The sequence below is a fragment of the Thalassophryne amazonica genome, chromosome 17 (assembly GCF_902500255.1).
Source record: "Thalassophryne amazonica chromosome 17, fThaAma1.1, whole genome shotgun sequence".
In the NCBI taxonomy this organism is placed as follows: Eukaryota; Metazoa; Chordata; class Actinopteri; order Batrachoidiformes; family Batrachoididae; genus Thalassophryne; species Thalassophryne amazonica.
In genome coordinates this window covers 34,670,209-34,696,217 of record NC_047119.1, presented here as the reverse complement: position 1 = coordinate 34,696,217, position 26,009 = coordinate 34,670,209, and the positions used below count along the sequence as shown (strand labels likewise).

The window sequence follows — 26,009 nt, the reverse complement described above, 5'->3', positions numbered from 1 at the left end:
TTTGTCTGCTATATGATATATTTAACTGAAATTTCTGATCCAATCAACCAATGATTTATAAAGGAAAATCATGAAAATTATCAGGGATGCCCAAACTTTTGCATACAACTGTATTCTTCTTCTGTGTGCAGCCAATATGGACTAAACACGGTGGAAGGGTTGTGTGTTATTCAAGTATAAAGTGGTTCAAATTTCGATCAACTGTCACAAAACCATATATTACTGTTTCAGTGAATCACAAAGGACATGTAATGCACAGATGTTACACTCTCTGATGGCCCCAATGAATAAATTCACCTGACTTGACTTTTTGTTGTCTGTTGAAGGTTCGCAGGTATGTAATCATTTGCTGAAATCAGAGTTTGCCCTGAGCATGGATGGAGCCTAATTTGCTAAATCACATGTAGAAGAGGCCAATCACAGAGCAGCCACAATATTCACGAGTGGATTGAGTGCGACTTGTGCACTGGCTCTATTGCTCCTCTGGTTTTGAACAAGGCAGCAGGAGAAGTCGTACATTTGTACAATGACCAATTTCATTGAAAAAGCTTCATAAGACAAAACAAAGTATGCACACTTCACTTTTACTTTGTGTTGTAGTCTTTATCTTGTACATCTGTACAATCTCAGATAGTAATAGAGTGCATGTCTCTCTCTCTCTCTCTCTTTCTCTCTCTCTCTCTCACCTGGATATGTGTTACATTTTCCTGAAATGCCACTGCTACATCCCAAAAAGGAATTGTTTGAATGTCTTGACATACTCATGCATGATGGGCCCGATGCTGCATCGAAATGTAGTAGAACTCGATAACTCAGATCTGTTGGCTACATACCTTGGACAGGATTCAGTAGTTCCAGTAATAAGTGCTCCGAAGTGGTGACAACTGAAAGAAGAAGAGACAGAGAGAGCAGCGGATATGTGGGTTGCTGCCTGACAATGCAAAAAGGAAATTAAACAATACCCAAACCAGACAGTGGACTTAAATTCTTTGAAAGGCAAAACGCAGCATCTCACAGAGAAACACAGAGACGCTTGATCAAGATCATATCGGAAAACAGCTGAGGGCAGCTTGGCTGAAAGCTGGAAGGAAACAGTCTCGCCAACCATGAGCCATGTCAGGCCACAGAATTCAGAGGGTTTTAGACAAACTAAACATCATCCCTGAGCAGCATCTTTCAACACACGGGGGGCAAAACGAGGAGATTTCTGCACTTTATCACCAAATGTGATGTTATAATCTTGATTCTTAGTGTCAACTGCAGGAGTTGGACCTCACAAATGTTGATGAGTGAGAAATTCTCACATACACTTCATATGAAACTGGTCAAAAATGGTGAAAAGGGACAAAAAGAGACAGTGGAGCAGGTCCTTATTTTGGGCTTGCTTCACTGAACTGGTGGGGTTTGGTTTTTGAATGGGGAGGAGACAATGAAAACGGGGTGGGACAGACACCTCCACACCCCTCCACACCCCCTCCATCCCACCACCACTACCCCACTACCTCCTCCATGCTCCTCCATGCACACGCGTGTACATGTGCACACGTGCAATTGCACACAGCTCATCAAAGTGTTTTTCCACAAACGTGCAATTAAACTAAGAGATGACATCTGGGGAGCTTGTAGCAGATGAATAAGGTGAAAGGACAGACAAGATTCAGTCACCTCAGAGAAACTCCAGATAACCAGCGGGGGCGGGCGGGGAGGGGGGGCGGTGGAGGCAGGGGGTAGGGGGCAAAGAAAAGAAGGAGGTGGCCACGGGAGAGGGAGTCACACACGGTAGGAAAGAGGAGCGGCAACACGCTGCTCCGGCACTCAGACTCCGAGAGGCAAGGACGGAGGAGAACCAGGGAGCTGATAGACGAAGAGGAGGAGGAGGAGAAAGACGAGTGCTATCCACTCAAGAAACTTCAAACCCCTGCCGACAAAACTAAACAGAAAGAACGGACTGTGCCACTCCTTTTCTGGAGTCCTCTGGATGTTTTCTGAGAAGTAGCAGAAACCCTTTTTTTTTTTACTTTTTATTTATTCATTTTGTAGTTTGGCATCTTTTACTTCCAGCTTCTCCGCCTGAACAGCTACCCACCTCTCTGGGCTGTGCAGAAGACAAACTGTTTTGGCACGTGTGTCTGGAGTAAATTTTAGAAGTGCATGTGAATGAGCAGATATTCTCCCCAATGCCGGACTTGGACGAGACGGTTGAGGCCATGTGTTAACTTTGGAAAGGCATCGGCTGGGCATCGGCGCAAAGAGAGGCCGTCTTTGGAGGAGTGGGAGGAGGTGGCGGTGAGAGGTCTTTGAGGTGAGCCCCCAGTTGTTCCTGTGGCACTGTGATCTGAGTTATGGATGTTGACACATTCCTGTGGCTCCGCTGAGGGATAAACAGCACTGGGGGACTACAGCAGAGACGGCCGCAGCGGCGTAGGTTTGACCAACGCCGCCGCCAACTGACAACCGGCAGCCACACAAATCCAGTCATCAGTGCCGACTCTCTGTGATCACTTAACAGCCTCAGTGACAGTTTAGAGCCAAGCACCAGAACAACTTTGATGGGTATTTACCACCTACAGTCCCAGTGAGGTTGTGGGTCCCCAGGCGGAGGAGGTTCAGTCCAGGGGGGGTTTCTCCCACTCTTGCTCTCTCTCTCTGCACCCAGCTCAGCATGCCCCAGCCCCTGAGCATCTCCACAGCTCCCTCAGCTCCACTACCATGTGTAGATGGACAGTGACACAAGGTGCACCGGTCGCCTGGTCCTCCTCCTGCCCCTGCTGCAGATCTCCTTCACTCCGGCTCTCTTTCACCTTCCTGCTCCTGTTGCTCCTGCTCGTACCAGTGCCGTCCTCAGCCTCGCCTCTCTCCGCATTATTGCCAATAGACTCTGAAAAGAATGCATCCAGTGGAGGGACCCCTCCGAACCTCTTTGTCCTGCGCCCAAAACCCTCCTCCTTACCCGCGTTGCTGCATGCATCCTCTGCAAGGTTGCCACGAGCGACCAACGTGTCGTCATCTTCCGCAACAGTTGTCGGGCGCCACGTGCGGAGCAGCTACAACCATCTACAAGGAGACGTGCGCAGAAGGAAACTGTTCTCCTACCAGAAATTCTTCTTGCGTATCGACAAAAAAGGGAAAGTTAACGGCACCAAAAGTGAGGACGATCCATACAGTAAGTCACCTGCAGCAAAACAGTCGTACTTTAGCACTGTAATTCATTTGTTTCATTTTAGATGGTCTGTGACAGAGAGTATTTCAAAAGTATCAACAAAAAGAAAGTATAATTTATGTGTCAGGTATTTTTTAAAATATCCATTTCAATAAACACTGAGCCAAAAAACGCACAAGCTGTCTGTGGAGAGTATAAATTTCTGTTTTACCTCTCTGGGCAACAATGCTGATCACAACTGGGCAACAGAACAAACAAGAGCAACGTGCTCTTTCACCACCACCATGTGAAGGCAGGCAGGTTTCCCAGTGTACGGAGGCTTTGAAAATGAAGAGAATGGCAAGGAAGAGTGGAGGAAAACAAAAGACAGATAGAGGTGATCCACTGGAACTCATTAAGGGTTGTTCAGTGTAACTTTTTCCCTAAATAATTACCGAACCCACGGGGAGTAGGACAACTACGTGGTGGTGTTGGCGCTGTTGTTCTGCATGTTTAACGGCGGTCGGTGTTAAATAGGAGGTACGATTGTAACCATGTGAATCCTGCTTCTTGTCTGATTGTGTATTTGGCAGGTGGAAGAACATTGTTTTAAACTTTACTTTTTCCCACAAAGGTTCAGTGAGTGCACGGGATATTTTGTCCGAGCCTGTCAGACTCACATTCATACAATTTGGTTAAATCACACTGTAGCTCTCTAGGACTAAAGGGTTTTTGAGTTTGACTAAAGGAGCGTGCAAAAATACAGTCCAGTGCAAAAACCTTTAAAAATTTTCACAAAGCAAAGATGCTGTAAAAACATCAAAAAGCTTCTAAATATCAAAGCAATAAAGACAAATATCTCACAACTAGTCTTTACCTTTAAAACCAAACTATTTTGGGTGATGCATCATGTTGTTTTACAAGAACACCACAATTCATTCATTATCCCGGTTTATTGTCTTTGTTAAATTATGCATTACGCTATAAACCAACAAAGAAATCAGGTTTTTATTTATGTGAAAAGGTCTTTTCTTCCATTTGGAAGTTTGACATTTAGTTGTTTTTTTCTAGACACTAATGATGGAAAAATAACACAAAACTATAAAGAAACACAAGGGTGCTTAAGTATTTTGTCCAGTTTTCTTTTTGTACATCTCTGTCCCATATTTATGCGGGGTTAGGTGGGCAAAAGTGTCCATTGGTTGAGCAGTTGAGTGTCTTGCTCAAGAACACATGAACAATCAGTATAGTTGGGGAAAGAACCCACAAACTGAAGGGTTGTGGGTTCAATATATCAAGGGAGCATTACTCAACTTTATTGGCCTTTTTCTGGTATTCTATCTATCTATCTATCTATCTATCTATCTATCTATCTATCTATCTATCTATCTATCTATCTATCTATCTATCTATCTATCTATCTATCTATCTATCTATCTATCTATCTATCTATCTATTAATCCCTGGAGGTGATGGTCTAGTGGTTAAGCGTTGGGCTTGAGACCAGAGGATCCTCGGTTCAAACCCCAGCTTGAATGGAAAATCACTAAGGGCCCTTGAGCAAGGTCCATAATCTCCAGGTTGCTCCTGGTGTCTAGTGAGTGTGCCAGCACCCTGACATTGGTCTGTGAGTGTTTGTGTGAATCAGTGAATGTGAGGCATCATTGTAAAGTGCTTTGAGCATCTGATGTAGACGGAAAAGTGCTATATAAATGCAGTCCATTTACCATTCATTCTATCTATCTGTCTAGGATCAAGGATGAGAACTTTTGGGTTGAATTGTTGAGCAGTAATTAGGGATCAAACCTGTTGACCCTTTGGTTAGCTGTAAACCTGCTCCACCATCTGGGATGTAGTCACCTCTACTGGAGAACATATCTACTGTCAACAATATTTTAAGGTCATCATTCTTATTTATGGGTGAACTGAACTGAACAGTGCTGAAAATCAGCTGCTGATGTTTTGTAACGCACATCTTTATTTTCCAGGGTGCAGTGTTTTGGTTTTACTTCTGGTTCATTACTCCTGCATTTACTTGCAGAGATTCCTTAGATGATCCAAAAAATGAGCGGACGTATAAAAAAATCTGACTTGCTGCGGCTTTAATCCACCTTGTATGCCCGACCGTGTCTGTGCATGTTGAACACGTGCATGTGGGAACATTCTGTCATATTCATAAATGACTCTTTATCGCTCGAACACCTTCATGCACATGTGGCAGGTTTGTACGCATCTGTTCGCGGCTCTGCACAAACCCCTCTTGCTCAGAGCACGTATACGCACATACACATACAAGTCTGAGTGCAGAGTCCAGTCCTGCACATGGTTACCACATGGCAAAGCCTACTTTTATCACGTGTACATGTACCACTCAGACACCAGAGCTGTGCCAGACATGGCTGAAGGAATTTCAATTAACGTCTTTTTCTCCCGTTCTCCTGCACACGTTCCTCTCCGATGCACACGTGCACATAAAGAGCTCAACCATTAAGGTTCAACGTATCGCTAACTGTAACAGCCCCGGGGCAGGGCATTACAGGCACAATCCATCAACTTCAACAGCTCTCGCCAGTTGATTGTGGTGGGAAATTGGTTTAGGGAAGGAAAAAAAAAGTTACAATGTCTTGGCCACAGAGGCAAAAACTTTCATCTCGGCAGAAATTTAACTCGGCAAGACATCTACAAGACATCTACCTGATAGCAAGTGCAGATGTTTTCTCAGGTTAAACAATGGTGGGGGAAATCTGTTGATAAATGTGGGAGATTTGGCACCGATGAAATGAGGAATAAATCACGTAGGTGAAGGTCTGCATCCAATCATCCTGCAGTTACTCAAAGGAGAACTCCTTCAAATTCTTAAAAAAAACAGTGCCTTAAAAAAAATATTTGGCCCCTTGCTATTTCATGTATTTTAATTTGTTTAGTTTGTTTAATTTGTTTATAAATCAGACTTCTCAACATTAAAATTTCTAAAATTATCTTCCTTAAACTCAAACTCAAAGCAAATCTCGACACCTTGATATAAATTAATTAAAAATATAAAAGCCAACATGATGGGTTGCATATGTAATGGAACGATTTGGTATAATACCTGTCAATAATCAGTTTGATTGCCAGTTTTCTTCAGACAAGTCAGGAGATGGATACATGAACATCTCCAAGTCACTGAATATGTCTTGCACTTTATTTACATTAGTTACGAAGAAATACAAACAGTATTGGCACTCTATGGTAAATCTATGTGGAGTAGACAGTTCTCAAAAACTGAGTGACTGTGCAAGAAGGAGAAGAGTGAGGAAAGACACCAAGACACCCAGACAACCCAGAAGAGATTACGGGCTTCTGTTGTGATTGGAGAAATTGTGCACAGTGCATGTTTTGTATTTGTATCACCAGTTATATAGCTTCATGATGAAGTGGTTGGTACAGAGGAGGACTTTCATTCACCAAAACATCAAATCTAGCCTTGCATCTCAAATGCACCTTCTGGCAAATTATAGCTGTACTTTCAGGTCTTCTTTTTAAGAGGTCAAGTAAACCTGTGATGGTTTTGTACGTGTTCAAAATTTTCAGGGAGGTCCACTGCATGCTCAACGCACCTTGGTGAACAGTTTTCACACAAAACACAGAAAGAATAATCCTGATATTTGGAGCACCAGGTCTGCTTGAGGACATCTGGTTGTGAGTCTACTGAGCTCCAAATAAATCATATTTTTCCTGACTTTTGTCAAGTGGTGTTCCTGTTCGGCTTTTTTGTGACTTGGAAATGATCATGCATCTATCCTCAAAAAGTGAATGTAAAAGTAATGATTTAATCCTTACCATATTTTCTGGAGTATCAGTCACTTTTTTTCTTTTTTACTAATTTGGTGTGACTTATACAGATACTACTACTGTTACTACTACTTCTGCTACCACTAATAATACTAATAATATTAATTTTAATGATAATAATAAGTGTGTATACAGGGTTTTCCCAGGAATCAAAACACTAGAAGTAAACTCTAATAGCAAAATAACAAATGGCAGTAATAAAAAGTACACTACAACAATGCACAAGAATCCCAAGTTAAAGAGTTGATAATACAGAAAGCAGGTGGGGCGTATACTCTGGTGTGACTTAAACTCTGGAAAATATGGTACACTAAGAATTATGTTAGATCTGTTTACTTATGGGCTCTGAAAATGGCGAGATTGCGTACCAACATGTCTGTAGTTCTTTGAATTAAAGCTAATATTCTACCCTATAAGCACGTCTTGTTTTATTTCAGTTGTGGTTGTGTTCAAAAATTGTGTCACTGTCCAACTACTTATGGGCCTGACTATGTTTGAGACACTAAACACCATTTTTCATTCCATATTTCCTTTACATATGTGGCATGAGTCAGATGCTACATGTGCATTTCTTTAGCAAGCCGAGAGTTGCACCTTCCAAAGTGCACACGGATCTTTGTGGTAATTCAGGTCTTTGGTGCGATACCCCGTTTTGTCAGATTCTGCTCATTCTGAAGTGTGCTGCGGTTCTTTTGACATAATTTTGTTGCAACATAACTATAATCATGCTATTTCCTGCTGTGCAGTAAAACCGCCAGCATATTTTTGTGCAAACTTGAACAAGTACTTGTGTGTCAAAACAGCTTGAGGAAATATCCGTGTCTGTGGGACTGCTTGGACATCACGGTGTCGTGGTCTGGTAATGTTCAGGAGGTCAGATTGCAAATGAGGGTTATTAGCGGGTGTCAGAGGTGATGAAGATGTTGTAGGTTCAGCTCCAGAAACAAGACACTCTAATCATCTTGCCCATGTTGAGAGTAAATCTAAATTTAGTGCACAGTCAGTGTTTATTTGTATAATCGTCATGAATGTCCTGATCGCTGATCTCAGTGCTGCAGTGCTGTGTCACCTATAAGCAACAATTATATATATATATATATATATATATATATATATATATATATATATATATATATTTTGCAAACCCACCCACAAACTCTCAAATCCAATTTGCCAGCAAAAAAATAAATAAATAAAAAAATCAAAGCATTCAGATGAATGAACGTGCAGTTGGAACCTGGATTTGTGGCATCGTGGACATAATGAAGAGTACCATACAGTTGGAGTACCATACAGTTGGTCTTTTCACGTCATCACCACATGGACTGTAAAAGCTGCCCCACATACTATAACTTCTTTTGGCTGCTCCTGTTAGGGGTCACCACAGCAGATAATCTGTCACCCTCACACGTCTTCCTGTGTTACACCAATCAACTGCACGTTGTCCCTCACCACATACACAATCCTCCTCTGTAGCGTCTGTCCGTCTCCTGCCTGGTGGCTCCATCCTCGGCATCCTTCTCCCTATTTACCCCGCATCCCTCCTCTGCACATGTCCAAATCAGCTCAGTCTGGTCACCCACACCATTAAATCATATGTTACTCTTGAATCCAAGGAAGAATTAAGATATCACAGAAACCACATTACAGACTAACACATGAATCCAGAACCCTCCCATTTCTGAAACACTAAACCATATTGTCTCATTTAGTCCATGATTTCTGTGTCCAGGATAATTATGCAGGTCTGCCCCCTCATTTAACCCTAACCTTCTGACCCCTGTCAGGAAGCTTAGAGAATGGAAGGGTCACTGCTACACCCAGTGCATCATTTTGGCTGTTATGTTGTTCTATATCCCTGACTTACATTACATAGCTAGCGAAGGTAGATGTTTGGTTTCAGATAGGTTTCAGATTTTGCCTCATTACTCATAATATTACTGCCACGTTTATATGGAAATTGATGTATAGGCATCAACACATAATAATTTCAACCCATATTCTAATCCTTTAATCACAGAGGCTAGAAACTACATATCTGCCTGACTTTAACCCACTTTTACTCAGTTTGCACCGTAAACCAGATGTGCATGAAACTCTATATGTTTATAGACATTATATTTCTATGTACGATTGTTTGTTTGGTGGTGGTTTACAGAGATGTCAGCAAAAGAGCTGTGGCAGAGACACGGCTACCTTCAGACAGTAAAGAGTGAATGTGGTTTGCCTTCAGGTGGGTGCCAATCAGGAACCAGGGTGGTTCGCATGGCGCCGGTGCACGCTCTCCAATCTGACTAAAATGTAATGGGGTCTTTTGTAACCCATGCCACTCCTCAGGTTTTATGAAAGGTTTTGAGCAATTCCAGTGACAACCAAATATACAAAACAACACACCAGCAGAGGTAACGATTAGCACCAATTTGGACTGGGATGCTCGATGCACCTCATAATTCCATTATGATTCAGAAAGCTGCAATTTCTTTGCAAAACAATTATCAGTGCATCTTGATGCACCTTTTTTCTACACAAGTAGTTATCATGATCCATAAGGAATTTACTTCCAGTATCTTCTTTAGCAGCTCAGCTATATTTCCACCTATGTGGCTCTCACTCACTGATTCTAAACCCTAAAATCAGGGGAGCCCTCTTGCTTCCACTGTAGCTGTAAGCATGGGCTCACCTACGACTGATTCTATTTTGGATTATTACCACTCCATCATTTGCGATGCATGTGCACACTAACTCCGGTGCAAGAGTTCTACCTTAGAATTGGAAGTATAATAGAAGACATACCTTACTGAATTTTCATGTAATAATGGTAAAACTTTGTTGCACTGCTGATTTGCAGACATGTTACACTGCAAAAAAAAAACATGGCACGCAACATCTCTTCTCATCTTGTGCATGAATGGTTCCGTTAAATTGCGCTACTTTGGGATGATCTGTGCATGCACGTGCACTCCATTATGATGCACCGCACAATGCGTATTAAAATGATGCATTAGCTCAGAACATTTGGCTGATGAAACCATCTTTCATCGCTCCCAGAATCATAGAGAAATCATCAGCTACAGGTTGTTTCGTGTGCACTGTGCAGTGGAGAACGCATTTGGAATCTTGTCTCAAAGGTAATTATTTATAAATTTTACATTGTAATGGATTGGTAAAACAGGTGCATTTTCATCACTTCTTATGAGTTAATGTATCTCTAAATTTATGTTTATTATAGAGGTAACATCTCGTCATAATTGTTCAGATACACTGCACGCAATGAAATGCATTGACACACAGTGTTTTCAAATAGGTTGTGCAATGTTCACAATTAGTTCATGAAATGAATGCGTGCCAGAAGTTATGAATATTTCAAAATTTACGTTGCGCAGTGCCACACAACCGGGGGCAGTTTACAACATTTTAAGGCACGTTTACCCACTGGCACGCCAGATTGCACGCCAATGCGGGAATCAAATTCATGCAAGTGTCAAGGCACCTTGACCATCATGTGGTCACATACACCTGAGATTTAGTTACTTTCGACAAGTTGCATGAGGGTAGTTAGCAGTTAATTTATACAAATTTAAGTAACCATTCATAGCAGCTGGAAGGGTTGGTTGTTTTCGTGGAAACGTGATAAATACAACTATGATTACTGTTTTTGCTGAAATCAAATATACATACATGTCTGACTTTAGGAAATAAGAAGTGAAAGCAGTGGGACAGCTGATGTTTATTATTAATCAATTATTAAAGCGGGATCAATATGTACACCAAGTATCCTGAACCTAATCTAAAGCTGTGACGTAGATTTACATCATGCTGTCTTCCTCACAGACAGAAGCAGACATTGGCAGAGACTTGGCACTCTTGCAGAGGTTGTGGAGTTTCTATGTTGTTTTTAGAAATATGGTAATAGCAACGTAAAACAACATGACAGGTGCATCCAGCATGTTTCAATTGTGTAATCTGAAAATACTGCACAGGAATATACACTCTATGGGCACTTAATTAGGCACACCTTGCTAGTAGGGGATTGGACCCCCTTTTGCCTTCACAACTGCCTTACTTCTATTCGGCATAGATTCAACAAAGTGTTGGAAACATTCCTCAGTGATGTTGGTCCATATTGACACAGTCGCCCACTCAACCAGTCTGTCCATTCTCCTCTGACCTCTGACACCAACAAGGCATTTGCATCCAAACAAATGCTGCTCGTGGATATCTTCTCTTTTTTGGACCATTCTCTGTAAACCCTAGAGATGGTTGTGCGTGAAAATCCCAGTAGATCAGCAGTTTTTGAAATACTCAGACCATTCCGTCTGGCACCAACAACCATGCTGTCTTCAGTGTCACTTAAATCCCCTTTCTTCACCATTCTGACGCTTAGTTTGAACTTCAGCAAGTCGTCTTCACCACGAACAGGTGTACCTAATAAAGTTGCCAGTGAGTGTATTTATGTTGCAGTTTCATAAAAGAAACAAACTGTGCTTTATTTCATGAGCGTTTCTTGCAACGACATCAGTTCTCATAGCTATTTTTTTAATCTACTGCTACCTGCTGTTTTGGAAAATATTGCATCACAGAATGCACCAAATTAGAAGGGATCATATTACGCACCTTTTTAGCAAGCTATTATAGCTCAACAGATGTTATAAACAGACTAGATGCAGACAATGAGGTAAAAAAAAACAAAACAAAAAAACAAAAACAGCAGCAGCAGAAAATAAAATAAAATTCAGGTCTGCAGGAAAGCACTCACTATGTGCATGTTGCTTTAAATGGAATGGAGCTGCCACTTGCCACGCCCCCTCTTAGATGGCCAGGAGAGCGGGGAGCACCCCCTTCCCCAAACCATTTTAGGGCAAAATTTTTGAAGTGACAGAGGAGTGTCTATAAAACAAAAGAAAGAAAGAAAAAACCCATCCACATTGTAAAAACACAAAAGATGGTCTTGTCAGTTTTCTTTTTCCATCTTGTACAGCATGCAGGAGAAAAAAATGCTTCACAACATTAAAATAAAGGTGTTTCAATCGCAACCAACAGCCTTCATGCATACAAACCTCCTGTGATTGCAACATTAAGAAAGAATCCAACATCTTTTATCATTTTTCTCCACATATTCTTGAAATTAGTCCCAGTTTTTCCCACTTTATGTTTGTGCTTCTTTGCTCCGTCCGCCTCTGCCGTCTGATTGTCGCCTTTAAGGTTCTCGTGGGAAAAGGTAACAGGGCAGCCCATAAAAAAAGACTTACGAGGAGGTCCTGGATGCACCAGAGTTTAGTGTCAGAGTTGCTTTTCATTCAAATTTATTTTGACAACTTCACAGACTCTCGTTTCTTAACAGCCATAAATAAAAGCACTGCACAAATATCACAACACAGCTTGTTCAGAAAGACTGAAGCCATCATCTCATGCTCTGCAAGCCGCCACAGCCGCGATTAGCAACAATTACATTTGGTTGTGCTTCAAGCACATGCAGCAGAGCACTACTGATCTGATCGTCCCTCCAGCGACACGTTACGAAGCAGACAAGCAAAGGTCTTGACTGGCTGGAGACACAAATCACTGAAAAGTCACTTGAATTAACTTGAGTCATTGCTGCAAATAGTCGTTCAACACTATCAGGCTGCAACACATGTTTTTCCTCACTGACTGTTAAGCCATTTGTTTGAGTTTGATTAAATTATTGAACCATTTAATGCATGAAGTGTCAAAAAAACAAACAAGGTAAAAACAAAAAACAAAACCTGTTTTCACCAAACTGGACACATCTGCGCAATACCTTGTCCAGAATCCAGAAATATTTAACTGTTTTTTGATAACCAGGCAAAACCAGTCTATCGCACATGTAATCAGTTTAAACCAGTTTCCCATGACATTAGAGTTGTTAAACAGCTCGAACAGAGATAATATCTGCTTTACATCAAGGCAGCTTTAAAGCACTTGGAAGCAGTTTCTCTCCTCTCTGCATAGTAGTTTAAAACCAGATTATCTCCAATTTATCCAGATTCAAATATAGTTAAATTATTTTACCACTAGGCCACACCCAAACTATAATGGGGATCCACATTTACCTATTAATTAAATCAGTCACATGCAGAAACAAGTAATGAACAATGAACAAATTTGGGTCTTTATAATGATTTTTGTTTGTTGTTAATATATTTACCTTTTTTACAGATGTAGTAAAACTACAAAAAATAAAAATAAAATAATGAATAAACTAATTAAACAAGATTTCAAGATGTTTAAAATAGTGAATTTGTTGCAAGTCAGCTTGCAACATGTTTGAGGTATTTTTAAAGCGGTGTAAAATTGGCTTCTCGTTGGTGTTTTAACACTTAAAAAAACATTACTCTTGAAAAGTTGAAATTTTGTCCTTTTACTGTTCCTGGTCATTATTATATTTTTATTTTCCCAATCCTGGTGAGATTCCAGATCTCATTCTCAAGAGAAGTTTGGCAAAAATAGTGGTGCAAAGCTTCAAACAAATACATAAGCAATTTAGTGATTTAAATGACTTGACAACAAACAACAATCATTTGATATTCTTTTTATGCCAATAAATTTCAACAAGATTGGAAACTGAAGGAATAAAAGAAGATTTTCAATGTTATTTGGCATTATGGAAGAATGTAGAGCAGTCTGGATCAGATCATGCCATTTCTGATCCAGGAACTGTTTGCATGGAATCCACAGTGCAAATGTCGGTATCTTGCAGAAATCTCATGCTATGTTGATGTTACATACGTAACAGTGATGCTGTCTTGACACTAACAGCATTTACATTTAGAAAATATTTAACAGATAAAGAGATCAAGTCAACAGTGTGTAGATAATTTGAAACATACATCTGATGTCTATAAATCTGAATGATTGGTCTTGTAATCACAGGCACAGAAATCAGGCACTGAAACATCACTGCATGAGATAAATTTGCATGTGTTGATAAGGTGAACCATGGATGGAGTACAGTATAAAAATCTGTACTCCAAAATTTACAACCTGACACAGTTAATGTTGCAACACTCCATTTCCTGGATTGAGATCTGCAACACTCTTGTATTTTGGACATTTAACTCCATTAAAGCTGTACTGCCTTTGTTTTTGTTAAATATTTAAGTCATTAAAAATAATTTTCTTTGGCACTGCTATAATTTTATTCCTTAGCATTTCAATACGGGATTCATAATATATTGCCAATATGATTAAAAGTCACGCTGTCTAAAAACAATTTAGAATTTTGACCCCTGATGGGTTGAAAATTCAAGCGATCAGACCCCATGACATACATTTAGTAGTGGTATCATAGATCACATGGGGGCTTCCCCCGAGCTGTGCAGGAATGCTGGGAAGGACACGGTGATGGCCAATCAAAGTAAAGAAGGGCAGTGTGACATCACCTGGGTACTTGCTCAAACAAAATAAACCAAGATGGTGGAAAAGGCGCTGAATCAGCTTATTTCTATATAAATCTGATATGTTTCTCATATATTCATAACTGTGAAGTTGTGCTTGTCAAGATAAAATGCTGTCCTTCTGTCCATCCATAAGGCAAAAAAATCTTCCACATTCTAAAACTCAAGAATTGTAAAACTCTCAAAATCAAATTTTTTGTACATTAATACTGGGAGGTCAACGATCTGCCTGCCCAAAATAAATAAATAAATAAATAAATAAATCATGCATTTCTGACATTTATAAATGCTTTTTTAAAAAATGAATTTTGGCTTTCAAGTAGGGATTGTACATAAGCCCTGAAATGCTCACATCACCTGCTACATGGCAACAAAAGGTGCTGAAATGTGTGGAAAGGTCTCAAGTGTTTATTCATTTCAGAAGTTAACTGTTGGTGACAATAAGATGGACTGACAGCCAAAAACCTACTTACAGTTGTGCCCCTTGCCTTTATGGGTAATTTACTTGTTTGGTAAAAGCTGGTGAAAAATAAACACTTCAAAATCTAAAAACACTGTTTTTGTAACCAGATAACACATCCGATGTGATTTACAAGACATCTTACAGATGTTAGTGTGCACACCCCGGGAATGTGCATGAAGTAAGTGTTTGAACGAAGAAGACAATATTCACCATGGAATCCCCCCCCCCCCCCCACAAAAATATGTTCTCTTCATTAAAATGAGTGCTAATCTTGCTACATGCTGCAAAACAAATGTACATTATAATGCTTGGATTTCGGTATAAGCTAAATTTTGACAGTTTTGTGAAATTTGCAGTGATGTACGGCTTTAAAGAAAAAAATCTTTCATTGTTTCTATTTCAGGACAGACTCAAACTTCTCAACAGGATTCATGATAATCCGTTAATTAGTTTCTGAGTAATTTCGCTCACAAACCAACAATCTGGGCATCATAGGTAGTAACACAACACATTATTTGGGCGTTCTTTTTATCTATCTCTCTCACACACACGCAGGGGAGTGCGACGAACCAGATGCACGAGTGCCCTTTGACCCCATTACTGCGTGTTCAGGGTCATTTTTGGAGCATGTGTATGTTCGTGTTTTGGATGCGTCAGGAATGTTGAGCCAAGAGACACGACATTCTACAGTTGATTAAGAAAAACACACACACACATTTTACAAAATATTTCAATGTTAAGGTTTTAGCCAAAAAATGTCAAAACGCGTCTCATTTTTCCTGATTACGTTTCTTGTCTTTGCCGCCTGAAATCCTCTCTCCTGTCCGTTAACGTGTCAGCTTTAACAATGCTGAAACAAGAGCCAGATTTCTGTAGACAGACCAAGACAACGACGTCCCAAACCCCTCGAGCCAGGCACCACCCTAAACAAAAGTCTGTCAAGTCAGATTTCTCTAAGATCTTTAGTCTACTTTGGATCACTTTGTCTCTCTGAAGACCAAGTGGCTCCAAACATCAAGAGTCGATTACAATCCGCAGGAGTAAGTTGGACATTTTTGTTTTGATCATCATCTTATTTTTGTGGTGTATTCTTACACAGAAAAGTCATACATATACACCGTGTGTACCATAAAGATAGAACAAGATGACAGTTGGAGCTCACGTCTTTGGTTGGACAGGTAAACAAATGCCAATCTGGCAAATGAAAATTTCTTTATTTTACATGCAACACTGCATGTAAAATTGAATTTCTCATCCCCTTTTTTTTGGAGGGGGGGGGGGGGGCAGATTCATACTACTTAAGTATTATTTTCCCACAGTGCCAATTCTGTCAGACGCAGACGCTTTTCAAATTGTCCATTTTCATCTCACCATGTTGCATCACAGTGATGCTTCTTTTCAGACAAAAAAAAAAAAAAAAAAACTCAGAAACTCCAAAATTCTGTGCCCCAATTTCCCCAACTTCATGTGGTAACAATTAAAATCATTGCGTTCTCCACCATAACTCTAAAGATGGTAATATTACAAATTTACGGTGGCTGATAAAGGGTTTGAAAATACAGAAAGTGCTTGCAGATGCAGATTACACAAAAACATAATTTAACGTGATAATGTTTCTGCTGCAAATTCACAGAAAACATCCGAAGCACATAGATTACATTGTTACATGTGTTGCAAGTTATATTTGTGTTTGCAAGTGTTTAATTTCATTTTTAATTTGTGAGATGTTGTTTTGATGCAACTACTGTACCTGTTGTTGAACAGATACAGGTGTTTTCTCTTTTATTTATCAATGTTTTCAGTATTGTCTTAATTTGGATGTGTTGTGGCCTATCACGGCCACCGTACTACACTTTCAGTTACTGTCAACAAATGACTGTGCTACGTGTGGTGTGTTTGCTTTCTTGAAATATTGCTATTGCAGTTAGTTATGGATTTTGCAAAGACATCTGAATTACTGATATAGTCACTGAGTCCAGCCTACAAATAGAAACACGCTTCTCTGAGACAGTTTACATTTTTCTGAAACACAGCAAACAGCTGTAATAAACAGCTCAGTCTCACGATTTTTTTTCGTCCTGCCATCACGAAATGATTCAAATTTTCCTGATGAGGTTTTTTTTTAAACTCACTATTACTAACCCTACTCCTACCCCCAACCCTAACCTTTACCATAACCTAAACCTACTCCTTCCCCTAACCCTAACCCTAACCACAACCACCCCGACCCCCACTGCTGCACTTTTAATTATGTGCAGCTGTCACAGAATGAATTTGTGTTCCCATGATGAAAATTGTGCACTTTTCGTGACAATGGGCCTCATGTATCAATGTTGCACACTTGTGGCGTAAATTTACGGCGTAAATTTGAAATACACGAAAGTCGCCGTGACATGTATCAAGCAGTGCGCACCTGCCCATTTCTGGCGTACGCCTGACGTGATCTTGATAAATGCGGCGGGTGGAAACGATCGTACTTATAATAAACACGCCCATAAATATTCAGACTCCGCTTCAGACACACCCTCATTTTACAACATGGAAGCCAGGAAGACGGCAATGAAAAAGAACTCCACCAATCACGATGCGTGCCAATAGAGCGTCAAAAGCGGCCGTTGTATCAATTGTTTTGTAGTATAATCAAAAAAGTGTTACAGTGGTCCCTCATTAATCGCTGGAGTTACGTTCTAAAAAATAGCCCGAAATACGTGAAACCGCGACGTAGTCAGCGTTATTTTTTACAATTTTTATAGACGTTTCAAAGCTGTAAAACCCCTCACTACACAGTTTATACACTTTCTCATTCAGGCATGAACATTTTCTCACTTTTCTCTCGTGTGTAAACACTCTCAAAGTTCAAACCTTAGTAGGAAAATAATACCAAACTGTTTCAGGCCCAAACATTTGTTTGAGAAATAAAAATAGAACGTTTTCCTATAAATAATTATGATGGCATTTAGAACTAACGAATTAATTTTAACGATCAACGAACGAGGTTGGACACATAAGAAATTATTAATAGTGACTGACCAGTATGTCACAGATCGCTCCTCTGCGTCCTGATGCTGCGCCTTCTTCCACTTACACCTCGCTGCAGCAGGTGTTTGTTTCTGTGTGACAAACACAGTTATGAATAGTTGTTGGCGCTTTTTTTTCTTCTGGGCGACAAGATTCTTATAAACAGATACGCAGAACACAGAACACTGTAAAAAAAAAAAGGCATGCAAAATTGGACTAAATACTCCGCGAGACTCCGAGGCCACGACAGGTGAACGGCGTTATAGCGAGGGACCACTGTATTCTCTTTTCACATGTCAATAATTCTTGACATGTGGATATTTGCTCGCTCAATTAATAAGACACGCCTAATCTGTCAGATTTCTTTATTTTTTAAATGTATTTCTGTATTTATTTTATTGTGACAACCGAATGGAGACGACAAAACCTGGTTGCAGCACGGGCGAATTAAGGGAATGACGAAACTACAGTTGTAATTATCAATTTCATAGTCTAAAACGATCACACCACATGAAGTTAAGCTCAGTGCTGCTCTGGCTCCAGGCTCGAAGTCTGGAGAAAAGGGCGTGTAGCTGTCTTTGCAGTCAGCGCTGTGACCACGGATCGTGCTCCATAACAATCCCGCAACAGCGGGATTTGTATTGATTATTATGTAGTATAATCAGGAAAGTGTTATTTATGTAACATATGCATTGATTTGTATAATGGCACTGTTTATCATGTTGATCATCATTTTTATGTGGATTCCAGCGCTGGTTCATTTTGGTGTATAATTTACACCACCTCTCGACCTGGTGTATATTTTCAGTGCAGCATACGCCAACGACCACATTGATAAATGCCAAGTAGTGCAGCCGTTTTGGCGTACACCCCATATATGCTCAAATATCGCCGTACGCAACGTTGATACATGAGGCCCAATATGACGAACAAGTAGATTAATGTATATTTCGTGCTGCTGAATCACGACAATCCGTGAGACTGGGTTGGAAATAAATGATGTTTTCCTTCTAAAGACAACAGCAAAGTGACAATATATTAATGCAGGCATTGAGATTGTTTGCTGTCCGATTTTGGTGTGCAGAAATTTCTAAGTTGTGTTTTGTCAAAGTCGTCTTGAACGCAGCATACAGTGCAAATCAGTATACTGCACATCATCATTAGGAACGTCCTTATAACGGTTCTGCCAGCAATTTAAGAAGACAGGACCAAGTAATATTTCATCCAAGATTCCTTAATGGCTTGAATCCACATAAACACACTTATACTGCTGTTGAATCCATACAGAAAACTTCAACACACGCGCACACACACACATACACACAGCTTTACATATTTATTATATGCAATTTATCAAATCAATCGTGATGCTTTTAAGTTTGAATATGTTCTTAAAACTGTGCACTAATCATTTTAAGTCTCTGGGAGTTACAGATGTATTGACATTATGATGGTAAATCATATTTTGCATGCACATCCTCCATTCTGTGCAAGTGTGCACGGGCCAACATTCACTGTGTAAAAAGTTCATATTTGTAGAATTTCACCCTGAAGTCAGTGAGGTTTGGCTGTGAGGACATGACCGCACACTAAATGGATGGAAGAAAATGGATGGATGTTTAAATTCTCAGAATTTTACAACAGGAAATTACTTTCTGTCAGGTGCAAAAAGCGGTTTTAGAAATTTGCCAAAACCCAGCCATCATTTTAGCAGCTCTTCCACAGTGTTGCAAACGTGATGCATGTGAACAGGCACAATCCTCCACCAATAAAGCAGTGGGAGGTGAAGAACAGCATCTGTGACAGATCACGTCCCGGGCTGCTGCCACATACAGACAACACATGCTGCAGGAAAAGCCCCCTCACCACACAGCACACATGCACCTCATGTTCCTGCTGGCTTCCATACTCTGTGTCACCTCTAACACCCCCCCCAGCACACACACACACACACACACACACACACACACACGTTGCATGAAAGTGAGGTTCTTAATGGAGTCATCAAAGGTAGAGCTGACAAGTCAGAGTCAAGACCAGAAAGGCATCTGGACAGCCCAGCTGTTTGAACAGAGCAGCCAGGAATGCCAGCTAATTACCCTATGTGTATGTGAGTGTGCACGCAAAAATGCATGTATGGGGAAACACACACAAATTATGGTTTAAGTACGGTAGCCTTGAAGTGTGAAACATAACATACAACCAAAGATGCAATGGGCCCTATCTTGCATCCAGTACATAGATGTGCACGGTGCCAAACGCAAATGTTTTTGACAGTTTGAAACAATAACTGCACCAAGTGTGCAATGCTGTGCTGGTGTTTTGGTGCCGTCTGTCAACCAGAAAGCTTTTGTATCTTTTCCCCAATATTTGAAGATCATGCAGTGCAACTCATATGGCTCAGTTTGACGTTCATATTTAGGCATATTATCACAAATACTGTGTTTTCCAAAGTACAAGACGCTGTTTTTTTTAAACTACGTTGGGAGGTCCTACAGCTTGTATTCTGTTTCAACTTACAGTAAATCCCAAAAATTACATTAAAAAAATCATGCATTCCTCATTATTATTAATAATAACTATTTCACAGGAATCAAAACATGAAACAAAATTCATTCATTCATTTTCTGTACCCACTTATTCCAGTTGAGAGTCATGGGCAAAAGGTGTGGGTACACAGTAAATTTTGCTGAGTAAAATATATTTTGCCGGAAGAACATTTGGTCCCATTCTAAATAGAGTAAAATACACTATTATAGCGTGAAATCAGCTCTACCGTCTTGTCAAATCAAGTGTTTCTACTCCAATAAGAGTTGATTTTACCCTGTGATAGAGTTGATTTAGCACTGTGATAGAGTATATTTAACTCTATTTGGACTGGGACCAAATGTTATCCCAGCAGAGTAAATTTTACTCTGCAAAATTTACTGTGTACACCCTGGACGGACCACCAGTCTATGGGACTAAACAAAATTAACTCCAATAATAAAAGAATAAATGCCAATCATAAATAGCACACTATTAGTAAAATGGACAAAATGACCAAATTAAGGATCTGATAATACAAAAAGTGTGGCACTTATACTTTTGGCAGGTGCAATTTATATGCTACAAAATACTTTAATTACACCTAAAATTAATTTGATCCAAGTGTGTAGCTGCAATACTAATAATAAATGTTTGCTTTGTAACATATTTGTATTGTTATTATTAGTTTTACACTATTCTTTTTCTAGACAAGGCCAAAGTTGTTGCCATGTATTGTCATTCACAGCATTTTCCAAAGAGTTGCCACATTATGAGATGATTGTCTTTTACAAATTGTTCATTTTTAGTTGTTCTTGTTGTTTTTGCCAAGATGTTAAGACGTGATCATATGAATATTACTTGCACATGTATTTCTGCAGTATAAAGACACAAGATTTCCCAACGTGAAAGCTGAATGCCAAGAGCTAAAACCGCAACAGCTGGGCAAGTCCACTGTAAAGAAAAAATGTGTGAAAAGCAGACGACTGTCACTGTTCTCTGTCTGTACTCCCTTTTTAAAACACGTGTTTTGACAGAAACTTGCAGCTTTGGAAATTCATTAAGTTACAAAGTCAGCTGCATCAGCCAGAGCATAACATCCCAGGTGACTATTTTTGTAACCATTGAATTTTGGAGTGGTTTTCGTATGACTGTCCTCCAGCTGTGATGTAACTTGCTGTTGTCTGGCTGTTAAAGCGATATGAAATCGTGCAGGCAGTTGAAACATAACGCCATCTGTAGACCAGCATTAAGACCCGTGGCATTTGAAACAAAGAGCTTTTAAACAGGTGAGCTGTCACATTTCATTTAGACATGTTCTGGATTCATTTCCCCTTTTGGTTCCTGCGGTTTTGGTCATTTTTTATCGGCAACAACATGGTGATATGATTGCTTTTGTCAGGGAAGGAAATGAAACAGCAATGCGGTGAAGAACATGCTGAATAACACAGTAAAGCACAACAACAGTTTCCTTAAACAAAAAAGGGATGACATCTGTTTAGCAATTTATGGCCTAGAAATTTAATACAACACAAATTTCATAAACGGATTATAGTTTACCAAAAATCCGATTTGTGGGAAGATTTTGGCCACGCTGAAAATCAAAAACGGGCTTTCATTCTCTCTGTTTTGGTCAAAACTGCTGGCCAGGCGGGCTTTGATGTGGCCACTTAGTGCACGATGATAATATTGCCAACCACATCAGTTCCAACCTCAGCGCTTCTCCAAGTACATAATATAGAGCAGTTCTCGTCCCAAACCAATGTCTTCACCCGCGCACAAATAGTAAGAAATCTTTGTTCTCTCTAAACATTAAATTCCAAGAAACAACAAAAGTGAAAATTTAATGATTTGATTGTGTGACCGAGACATCCCCCCACCTTCCCAATCCCCCATGATGCAACAAAGCACAACGGACTTGTGTTTTTTTCATTGTCTGGTACAGCTGCAGCAAAACGGGAATCTGTTCTTCTGTTGTTTCTACTATTCCCTTTGAGTTTTTGGAAGTCATAAATAAATATGACACGTCTAACAGGTCGATGCCAAAGACAAACTGACGGCCATCAGTGAACACTAACTTGTTGGAGCTGTATAGTTAACATCTAAAAGCCCCAATTTCCTGAAGAAAAAGTCAAGGGTTCATCCATTATCTGATGATTGAACAAAACAAACCCAACTGTTTCCACTGTCCACACTGAGGGGAGTTCACGACTTTACGACCTAAAACACAAGTGCCGACATTTCACAGTAAACAGCGAGACCTTTGTAGCCTGCAGACATGTAGTAGACCCGTTCACAGCTGGTCACCATGTTGAGGTCACGGTACGAGCAACTGCAGTCTAATCTTCAAAAACGCCGTAGCATAAACAGTGGAAACATTGTCACAACCTCCCTTAACCTTTAGGTTCAGCTGGAGTCTCACCGATCGTGTTCCTAATGGCAGGATGGGCCGGTGGGAGGGAGCTGATGTGTGCATACATGTATCTGTATGTTTGCGGTCACTGGAGCTGTGTAATTGGTAAGTGAGACAAATTAATGTGTTACGGCAGCGTTTGTTTACATCCCAGCTCAATCTGTGTCTCAAAACTGATAGCAAAGTCTGGTGCATTGACTTTATTTATGAAGCTGCCAGGACAAAAAAGAAGCACACCCCCACAATTTAATTTATCAAATCTGTTACTATTTAAATTGTCGTAATACATCTTTGAGGAAATCACTCACAAGGTAGATTCCCTGAAGTATAGTGTCTCAAACTACAAGACAGATTTCCAGTGGGCTCATTTAAAATGTGGTGTCCACCACATTTTAGTGTTAGTGTTATCGTGTTCCATTGATGTCTTTAAAAGGGATATTTTGATAAAAATGTCAACAAAAGTATCATGTCATCCTTTATGGATAAAAAAAAAAAAAATACAGTCAAGAGACTCTGATGTCCTCTGGAGAAACAAAGAGACATTTTGACCAAATATGGGGAAAGTAGCAAGAAGCAAGTCATTTGTATGTATTTGCCTGAAATCATTTATCCTTCTTGGAGGCGTTGGGGGCCCACAAGGATTCAGTCAGAAAGTCCAACTTAGCATAAACAGACAGTCCCCAAAGGATTGTTTATACCAAATTTTAGAAAAATTCTATTCATGGTTTTTCAAAAAAAAAAAAAAAAAAAAAAAATCTTCAGACTGCACACCGCATGGAAATCTAGAAAAAATTAAGATTTATAGAAGTTTATGCCCTTATTAGTTGGAAATTGATTGTGCCAACACAAGGTACTTCCATAGACAGATTGCCACAGGGGTGGTGGATGTTACAGTCCCACCTTTCCTAGAATTTCTCAGGCATATGAAGAGTTGTGCCCACCTTCCTTCCCCCAATTTAAAAAGACAATAAAGTTCCCATTGCCTGCTGAGTTGACAGAGAGAATTTTTCAATCATTGGAAATCAAATCTTTGCTCATTCTAGTTACTGGTCCAAGTGGGATGCAAAACAGTGACCTTTTGCATCCAAGTGGAAAGCTCTAACCACTCAGCCATGGCACTTCATGACATCAGCACAAAAGACATCCTCTTGAATTATTTATTAAAGTTTTATGTTTATTAAAGTTTTTAACAGTGGCTGCAACCAGCTGTGCCAATAGCTTTTACACTCTTGTCTTTTTTGGACTTTGTAGTGTTTTATGTTATGAAGGGGGAGAACTGTCTGTAGTGGCCTTGAGGTAGTAGAAAATAGGGATATCTTCTGCAGTGTTTTAGTATGAATTCTTTTTAACTTAAGGTATTTTGTCTGTCTAGGTCATTTTCACAAATACTGCCAAGCTAATTAAAACAATAACTGATTTATACCATAACATTTTACAGCAAGTAGCTCAGTGGCATAAGCAGGTGGGTACCAATAGTTAGACCTGAGTTCAATTCCCAGTCTGACCTGTTTCTGTCCTTCATCTGCACCGTCTCTGTCCATCCAGCTGGGCACCAGCTTTGGCTGGAGAAGTGACCTGCATCACACTGGCACACCTCAAGGGGGAGTCACAGACTCTCATCTTCGTGCCACAGAATCTGAGGATCTGAGCCTGTGTAGTCCTTAATTATTCTTCTTGGATTAAAATTTAAAACACCTAAACAGCATTTGTGTGATAGGATCTATTTTGTTATGAATATGTAAGTGATAGCAGATTTGCTCCCAGTCATGTTATTCTCAACTCATCAAAATGTGCTGTGCGCTACTGTGTCATGAGCACAGTCAGTAATTGGCTACATGATGTTGCAACACTGATTCATCAACAACAGTCATTTAATGTGAAATTTTTTTATACAATTTGTTTTGACTCTGAGCTTGTGCTTGATCAACGGCAAATCTCGCCTTGCTTGTACACTGCAAAACACATCAACAGACAGGAACATGCGTAGAAACACGCCAAAACCTACTGGCTTGTGCAAGAACAAATGCCAAGAAAAGCGACAGTTAAAATACAGGAATCTCGCCAGCCCAACCCAATTTGCTGTGAATTGCCACCGTGGTGAATATTTTAAAAAGCCTTTAAAATTGTGTTAATGCTACTGGAAAAAGTATCTGACCTGTTTTGATGAATGGTAAAAGCCTTTTTGTGGTTTGTGTTGCACTCTGTGACCTCCCTGCGCACAGCCTTCGCCGTAAAAAGAGACTTAAACACAGATGCCACCAACAAGTCATTCATTGTAAATGTTGTGCATACAGTATCTGCGTCTAAAGGGTTACTTCACGTTTGTTTTCTTCATTTAGTTTTGTGGTGTCGAGTGGCTAATTTAGTAACACATAATATTAAAGTTTATGAGCAGTCTTGAATGTTGTTTGAATTTGCAGTTGTGCATATTTGCATTTTTTTTTCTTTGAATCAATGTGTGGCTAATTGAAATTGCCACAAATTTGTCACAGTGGTTAACACTTTTTGAACCCCAGAAAGAACCCTGTATTTATGAAAGATGCAGCATTACTCCGGAGTTGGTTGTTTCTGTGACATTTTTCCATAAATCATTGCACTATTAAAAGCAGATGATCATTATAAGTATGGATCCACCCAAGCGGACTTAAGCTCTGGTTGGAGGTTTGCAGATTTCTTCATTAAGCGGCTAATGAACACTTTTACTGTTAAAGCCGAGCTGATCTCCTTTATAAGAATAAATAATGATCGTTACAGTTTGAAAAGCATATGGTTCATTTTATGAAGGTTGCCCTGTTTCAGATGTTTGCTCTATAATACTGAAAATGTTCATGCTTTTTATGTAACAAGTGATTCTGTTCTATTTGTGCTTTCAGTAATTAAATGCAATGAAAGAGATTTATAATTAATGTGCAGAGATTTGGTTTGGAGGGCAAACTGAGGAAGAAAACCCTTTTCTCCCTTCTTTACAAAAACAAAACAGTGAGTAAAAGGAATGAAAAGGATATTCCCGTCTACTGGAGTTCAACCTTAAGGGCCCCTTCACACATAACATGAAATTGGGCGAAAGAAGCAGAAAACGGCTGAAAATCCACAAACAAAAAACGAAATAGGGAACTGTGAAACATTCCACCTAATGTCGGGAGGGACACATGGTCAGACAGGCATGAATGACACGTGACGACGGTTTCATGCATGTGCACG

The 26,009-nt window shown here is 39.9% G+C and overlaps 1 protein-coding gene across 1 annotated transcript in view; it reads left to right on the top strand.

The window, feature by feature from the left end:
• The first annotated feature begins 2,016 nt into the window (after positions 1–2,016).
• Positions 2,017–26,009, top strand: part of fgf10a (fibroblast growth factor 10a) — a 41,057-nt gene continuing 17,064 nt past the window's right edge. Inside the window, exon 1 of the mRNA XM_034192587.1 lies at positions 2,017–3,163. Coding sequence (XP_034048478.1) covers positions 2,710–3,163 — 454 coding nt within the window. The 5' untranslated portion in view covers positions 2,017–2,709. The remainder of the gene's footprint in view (positions 3,164–26,009) is intronic.